At 68.2% G+C, this 7,260-nt stretch overlaps 1 protein-coding gene across 1 annotated transcript in view; it reads left to right on the forward strand.

Annotated features, from left to right (window-relative positions):
* MAMDC4 (MAM domain containing 4) overlaps positions 1-6,044 on the forward strand; it is an 8,156-nt gene extending 2,112 nt beyond the window's left edge. Inside the window, exons 8-27 of the mRNA XM_021691063.1 lie at positions 103-243; positions 318-406; positions 491-664; positions 999-1,083; positions 1,159-1,317; positions 1,404-1,532; positions 1,659-1,790; positions 2,350-2,466; positions 2,597-2,731; positions 2,851-2,987; positions 3,058-3,277; positions 3,346-3,483; positions 3,597-3,715; positions 3,797-3,887; positions 4,058-4,204; positions 4,333-4,467; positions 4,577-4,704; positions 4,796-4,904; positions 5,687-5,865; positions 6,003-6,044. Coding sequence (XP_021546738.1) covers positions 103-243; positions 318-406; positions 491-664; positions 999-1,083; positions 1,159-1,317; positions 1,404-1,532; positions 1,659-1,790; positions 2,350-2,466; positions 2,597-2,731; positions 2,851-2,987; positions 3,058-3,277; positions 3,346-3,483; positions 3,597-3,715; positions 3,797-3,887; positions 4,058-4,204; positions 4,333-4,467; positions 4,577-4,704; positions 4,796-4,904; positions 5,687-5,865; positions 6,003-6,044 — 2,606 coding nt within the window. The remainder of the gene's footprint in view (positions 1-102; positions 244-317; positions 407-490; positions 665-998; positions 1,084-1,158; positions 1,318-1,403; positions 1,533-1,658; positions 1,791-2,349; positions 2,467-2,596; positions 2,732-2,850; positions 2,988-3,057; positions 3,278-3,345; positions 3,484-3,596; positions 3,716-3,796; positions 3,888-4,057; positions 4,205-4,332; positions 4,468-4,576; positions 4,705-4,795; positions 4,905-5,686; positions 5,866-6,002) is intronic.
* The last annotated feature ends 1,216 nt before the right edge of the window (positions 6,045-7,260 follow it).

Consider the following 7,260-nt stretch of genomic DNA (forward strand, 5'->3'; position numbering starts at 1 on the left):
GGCGGCCCCGGCGGGGGGGGGGGGGGGGGGGGGGGGGGGGGGAGGGGTGGCGCCCCTGCGGCCCTCGCCCCCCCCCCCCCCCCCCCCCCCCCCCCCGCCCAGGCCACTACACGGCCACAGACTTTGAGACGGGCCTGGGCCCGTGGAACCACTCGGAGGGCTGGGCCCGGAACCACAGTGCCAGTGCCAGTGCCAGGCCACGAGCCTGGCCGCACCGCGACCACAGCCGGAACAGCGCGCACGGTGAGGCCCGCCGGGGACACGGGTCCACACCCACCACAGCCCCGCCAGCCCGGCCCACACCTGTCTCTCCCCAGGCTCCTTCCTGGTCTCCGTGGCCGAGCCCAGTGCCCCCGCTGTCCTTTCCAGCCCCGAGTTCCAAGCCTCAGGCGCCCACAACTGCTCGGTGAGGCGGGTGGGGGACACAGGGTGGCCTGTCCCGGGGGCCCAGGCTCGCGGGTCTCCCTGACCTTCCTCGGCTTCTTCTCAGTTAATCTTCTATCACTACCTGCATGGGTCCGAGGATGGCTACCTTCAGCTGTTCCTGCAGACTCGGAGCCCGGGCTCCCCCCAGGACCCCGTCCTGCTGCGCAGGCGCCATGGGGAGCTGGGGGCCGCCTGGGTCCGAGACAGGGTCGACATCCAGAGCGAGCACCCCTTCCGGGTGAGGCTGGAGAGAGCAGTGGCCGGGGTGGGGGGGCACGTGAGAGGTCTGGAGGGCCCCCACAGGTGGGGCAGGGGAGCTCGGGGGCTGGCCCCATCGCTCCAGGCTGCCTCAGCAGGAAGCTGGTTTGCTTGTTGGTGAGCTCCGGGAGGACGCCCCAGGGAAGGAGCGGTCACTTTCACAGCCCCTCTTGCAGGGCCGTGTGGGGGGCGGTGACCAGAGAGGGTGTCCAGTGACATGGAAAGTACGAGGCGGGGAGAGGGAGGCTAGAGGGAGCCGACCTGGGCAGGATAGAAGGGTGCTGGGGCACGCCCTGAGCCCCCTGCGCCCTCAGATCCTGCTCACTGGGCACACGGGCCCGGGCGGCGTCGTGAGCCTGGATGACCTCATCCTGTCGGACCACTGCCAGCCAGTGCCAGGTGGGCCTGCCAAGCCCCTCCCAGCCCCGGAGAAGCGCCACCCCTGCCCGCCTGACCCCTGTTCTGCCCCCACAGAGGGGTCCAGCCCACCTGCTGGGCTCTGGGCCCCCGCCCCCCAGCCTCAGGACTTCTGCGAGCCAGGACATCTTTCCTGTGGGGACCTGTGTGTCCCCCTGGAGCAGCTCTGTGACTTCCAGCAACAGTGCCAGGGGGGCGAGGATGAGCAGGAATGTGGTGAGGGGCGGCTGGAGCCGGGGAGAGGTGGGGCCCTCTTGGTCCGTACCCTCCCCGCTGCCCCTCAGCGCGGGCTACCGTTCCAGGCAGCACGGACTTTGAGCCCCCCACGGCCGGGGGCTGGGAGGATGCCAGCATGGGGCGGCTGCAGTGGGGGCGTCTCCGCGCCCAAGAGAGCGGAGACCCTGGATCGGATGCCAGCGCGGCTGCTGCTGGTGAGGCCCATGGCCGCGCACCGTGCCCACAGAGGGCTCCCTGCTCCGCCTCTTCGCACTAGGGCATGTGTCTGCGTCGGGGGTCCCTGGCAGGAGCTGGCTCTCAGAGGCCTCGCTCTTCCTCAGGGCACTTCCTGTCCTTGCAGAGGGCCTGGGGACAGCCGGCGGCGGAGGCCCGGGTCCTCACTCCTCCCCTGGGCCCCTCGGGCCCCCGCTGTGAGCTCCGCATGGCTTACTATTTCCACAGTTACCCCCAAGGTACCGCCCTGAGGCTGACAAGAGCTCCCCGATGCGCCCTGTGGGAGGGTGGCGGTGGGGCGGGCCAGGTGGACCCACCGTGACCCCCTGGGCCAGGCTTCCTGGCCCTGGTCGTGGTGGACGGCAGCAGCCGTGAGCTGGTGTGGCAGGCCCCGAGCAGCACCAGGGGCTGGAAGGTGGACACGGTCCTTCTTGGGGCGCGCCGCCGGCCTTTCCGGGTGAGGAGTACAGCCTGGGGGGCAGGGGGTTCACCGAGCCAGCCCTGACTTAATAGCCGCCTCCCTTGTGCTCTTTATGAAGCTGGAGTTTGTTGGCCTGGTGGACTTGGACGGCCCTGGCCAGCAGGGCGCTGGAGTGGACGATGTGGCCTTGAAGGATTGCAGCCCCGTGACCGCCACTGAGAAGGACTCAGGTCCCAGTCCCTACCCAGGGGCCTCCCACCCAGACCACCTAGAGGGACCCCCGGGAGCCCCCCCCAGAGGACAAGTCTCCACCCTCTCAGGACTCAGAGGGGCCGCGGTGCTGGGGTGTGCTGACCCCCCCACCGCCCCACCCTCAGAGGTCTCCTGTAACTTTGAGCGGGACACTTGCGGCTGGCACAGCGGCCACCTCACAGATGCCCACTGGCGCCGAATCCAGAGCCGTGGCCCCGGGTACGACCACACCACGGGCCAAGGTAGCGTGGGGGCACCCAAGCCCGGGGAGCAGCTCTCAGACTCGGCGGGGGAGGGGAGTGCGCCCACCTCGGGCCAAGACCCTCCTGGACGCTGGCATCTCTGCAGCTCAGCCCTGTGTCCCCACGGCAGGCTACTTCTTGCTCCTGGACCCCACGGACCCCCCGGCCCGGGGCCCTGGTGCCCACCTGCTCACCCAGCCCCAGGCCCCAGCAGCCCCTCAGGAGTGTCTCTCCTTCTGGTACCACCTCCACGGGCCCCAGATCGGTGAGTGACCTTGGTGCTGGGCAGGGGCTCCCCGTTCTGTCTCTCCAGAGCCCCCGAGGAGGGGTGGGAAGCCACCAGGAGTGGGGCTCTGGTCCCCTCCTACCCTCCCCTGCGTCTAGGGACACTGCGCCTGGCAGTGAGGCGAGAAGGAGAGGCAGAAACCATCCTGTGGTCGCGAACCGGCGCCCACGGCAACCGCTGGCTCGAGGCCTGGGCCACCCTGCACCACCGGCCGGGCTCCGGCGCCAAGTACCAGGTGAGGCCCCACGCCGGGCGGGGCGGGTGGGCGGGCCAGGCCCCCAGCCGCTGACGGCCTCTGCCCCCAGCTGGTGTTCGAGGGCCTTCGTGACGGCTACCACGGCACCATGGCGCTGGACGACGTGGCCGTGCGGCCCGGGCCCTGCTGGGCCCCCAGGCGGTGCTCCTTCGAGGACTCGGCCTGTGGCTTCTCCAGTGGGGGCCTAGGCCTCTGGACACGCCAGGCCAATGCCACGGGCCACGCCTCCTGGGGCCCCCGCACTGACCACACCACAGAGACGGCTCAGGGTACGCGGCAGGGGTGAGGAGGGGGAGGCAGGGGGAGTCAGACGCAGGCTGACATTGGCACCTCCCAGGGCACTACATGGTGGTGGACACGAGCCCACAGGCCCTGCCCCGTGGCCACGTGGCCTCCCTGACCTCAGAGGAGCACCAGCCTCTGGCCCAGCCTGCCTGCCTGACCTTCTGGTACCACCTGAGCCTCAGAAACCCAGGTGAGGGGCTGCAGGGTCTCCCCAGGCCCCCGTGCCCAGGCTGCCCGGGAGCCCCCGAGTGGCCGTTCCCCCCCCCGCCGCTGCTGACCGAGGCTGGCCATGCGGTGTGGCAGGCACCCTGCAGGTCCACGTGGAGGAGGCCGAGAGGCGTCAGGTGCTCAGCGTCAGTGCCCACGGAGGGTTTGCCTGGCGCCTGGGAAGTGTGGACGTGCAGGCCGAGAGGGCCTGGCGGGTGAGTGTGGGGGCAGCTGGCCTTCTCACCTTCGAGGGCTGTCCAGACTGCGCGAGGCGACCCTGCCCTGTGTCTGCCCAGGTGGTGTTTGAAGCGGTGGCCGCCGGCATGGAGCACTCCTATGTTGCGCTGGACGACCTGCTGCTCCAGGACGGGCCCTGCCCCCGGCCAGGTGGGGAGCCCCCGGCCTGGGCCCGGCACCTGTTAGGACTCATGGCCGGTACCAGCTCCATGCCAACCCCAAGATGCCTGGCCCAGGCCCCGGCCCCAGCAGCGGGGATGCCCCCGGAATAGAGAGGGGGAGTGGGGGCAGCCCTGCTCACCTGCCCAAGTCTCTTGCAGCTTCCTGTGACTTTGAGGATGGCCTGTGTGGCTGGAGCCATCTGCCCTGGCCCGGCCTGGGAGGGTATAGCTGGGACTGGAGCAGTGGGGCCACACCTTCTCGCTACCCCCAGCCCCCTGTGGACCACACTCTGGGCACAGAAGCAGGTGGGTCTGAGCTGGGAAGGGGGCCCACCAGCCCAGCCCATCCAGGCTCCCATCACACTCAAAGGTCACGGGTCGGTGGGGTCAACTCCATCCACTTAGTCCGGAGCCCTGCTCTCTGTCATTTCCAGGCCACTTCGTTCTCTTTGAAACGGGCGTGCTGGGCCCAGGGGGCCGGGCAGCCTGGCTGCGTAGCCAGCCTCTGCCTGCCACCAAGGCCTCCTGCCTCCGCTTCTGGTACCACATGGGCTTTCCAGAGCACTTCTGTGAGTGGGGCCGGGCCGCCAGCGCCTGGGTAGAGGAAGGAGACGGGGCCGGGGGCAGCCGTGCCCCACAGGCTTGGGGCACTGACCCGCCTTGGCCCCCTGCTTGCAGACAAGGGTGAGCTGAGGGTGCTCCTCAACAGTGAGCGGGGCCAGCTGACCGTGTGGAGCACGGGCGGGCCCCTGCGGCACCAGTGGCTGGAAGGACGGGTGGAGGTGGCCAGTGCCGAGGAATTCCAGGTGAGGCCCGGCGGCCCAGAGCTGGAGATCGGAGGCCTCAGGCAGGGCCGTCCTCCTCCAGCCCACGCAAGCCCTTCTCCCTCCTCGTCAGATCGTGTTTGAAGCCACTCTAAGCGGCCAGCCAGCCCTGGGGCCCATTGCCCTGGACGACGTGGAGTATCTGGCCGGGCAGCACTGCTGGCCGCCCGCATCCAGCCAGGGTGAGCCCTGCCCAGGCCAGCTAGCCTTGCTCGGGACCTTGGCCTCCATCGGGCTCAGCAGCTCGCGGCCCATATGGCCGCCAGTGGCCCTGCTTCTGGCCCGAGAGGCCAGGAGAGTCACCCAGGCGGGGCCCAGCACCATCCCCTCCCTACCCCACTGTCCCCTCCCCCCCTTTTTTTTAAAGATTTATTTACTGAGAGAGAGAACAAGCCCGTGCAAGAGCGGGTGAGTGGGGGGGAGGGGCAAAGGGAGAGAGTCTTTCAAGCTGACTCCCTGCTGAGCGAGGAGCCCGATGCCAGGCTTGATCCCATGACTCCGAGGTCAGGACCTGAGCTGAAATCAAGATCAGACACTTAACCGATGGAGCCCCCCAGGCACCCCGTCTCCTCCCCTTCTGTGCTGGGCCTCCCCTCGTCCTTGGTCCCTCGGGAGCTAAGCTGGGTCTGCATCCCCGTCCTGGCCTGTGCACTGCATGCTGTCACTCCTAGGAGGACCGGGGGGGGGGGGGGGGGGGGGGGGTGCCGGGGCGGGGGCTGACCCTGGAGGAGGTGCCCGGTCAGGCCAGAGACCACCCCCAGCCTGCTGTATCTTCATGACAAAGGGGCGGGTCTAGTTTGGGGCTGTGGCCCCCCAGGTCTGAACAGAGCAGCTGCCTGCCAGGTCCCCAGCCTTCCGCCTACTGGGGCCTCAAGGACGGGCCATCCCATGCGTCCTTGGCCGTCGGGGTAGGGCTGACAGGCAGGGCTCAAGTCCTGGGGCTCACATGCCCCACGGCCCACAGGGGAAACGGCATTGGCCGCGTCGGTGCCAACCATGGTCGGGAGCGCCCTCCTTGCCCTCGTCCTCCTGGTGCTGCTTGGACTCGTGGGACGGCACTGGTTGCAGAAGAAGGGGGGCTGCCCATCCCGGGATGAGACGGCGGCTGTGGCCCCGGGCTTCGACAACATTGTCTTCAATGCGGTAGGAGCCCCTGGGTGGGGGCAGGTGGGCAGGGGAGACCGCAAACCCCCTCCTGGCCTGCCCTGCCCGACCGACCGGGGCTGCACGTGTGGCTGCCTCCGTCACCCACCTCTCAGAAGCGCCCTCTTCCCACCTAGGATGGCGTCACCCTGCCGGCTTCGCTCTCCGGCCACCAGTAGATGACCCAGACCTGGCTCTCCACACGAGCATCCTGCATCCCCCACCCCGTCAGCCCCAGCCCTGGGAGACCTGCCCCTCCCCCAGGACGCACTGAGCCCCCGAGCTGTCAGCTGGCACAGAGACTGTCAGCCACGTACCTGGGGATGGTCCTCACCACCAATAAATGCCCTGGACTGTGAGGGCACCCCCACTTACTGGCTGAGGTCTGTGCATCCTGCTTTTGGCAGGAAGGTGGGCTCTTGGGGATCCCCAGCTGAAAGGATGTGCTTGGGGTACCTCCCACATGTCTCAGTGACTCAGGTGACAGGTAACAGGCAGGCCACACCAGACAGGACCAAGGGCCAGAGACACCAGAGACAGACACAGTGGGACCCTGATAAGCCCCTGTCCCAGGCCTGGCAGGCACCCCAACACTCAGGTGGCCCAGCCCGCCCCGTGGGACCCTGACCCGAGCCCTGTCCAGCCCCTGCCTTGCTGGGTGATTCTGCATCTGACTTAGGACACGTACAGGTGACAGACCGAGTAGCAAACACTTCACCGGCTGTAAGGTGGCGTAGAGCTGATCTGAGGGGAGATGCTCTGCTGTGTCTACAGTTCTAAATAAAGGTCCCATGTCTGCTGTCCCATGGTAAATATCCTGTGTCGTAAGGGACGCCATGTCCACCACCCCATGGTGAAGTCCAAGTGGCCCCCAGAATGACGTGTCTCAAAGCAGAGGTCACTCGGTGCCCTCGTGATGCTGCTGAGAAGGCCACTGACCTCAGGGGCTCGGAGAATGAAGACAACCCCCGTCTCTGAACGGTCAAGGCCCCTGGTGTGCCCACATACCCTCCCTGCCTAATAAAATGGAGCAGAATCTTTCTAACCCGGGGAGGGTCCCCCTGGGCATGCTGTCCTGGGGAGGGGGCGGGTGACATCCACACCCACACAGCCAGGTGCTCCCCTCCTGCCTGCAGGGAGGCTCCCCCGCCTTGCCATCCCGGCCCACTGGAGACTGCAAGCCAGGGGAGCACATGGGCCTGGAGCCCAGAGGCCCACGCCCATGTCTGTCCCAGCAGCCGGGAACAAGGACGCAGCGCTGCAGAGGTGACCTTCCCGGTCCCTCAGGCACCCCGGGGCATGTCACGAAAACCGTGTCTTCCCTACTCTGTGGGCCAGAGAGGCGCGCTGGGGGCGTGGCAGACCGCGCTGGACAGCAATGACTCTCCGCCAACA

Source organism: Neomonachus schauinslandi, chromosome 13, assembly GCF_002201575.2.
Source record: "Neomonachus schauinslandi chromosome 13, ASM220157v2, whole genome shotgun sequence".
NCBI classification, from domain to species: Eukaryota; Metazoa; Chordata; class Mammalia; order Carnivora; family Phocidae; genus Neomonachus; species Neomonachus schauinslandi.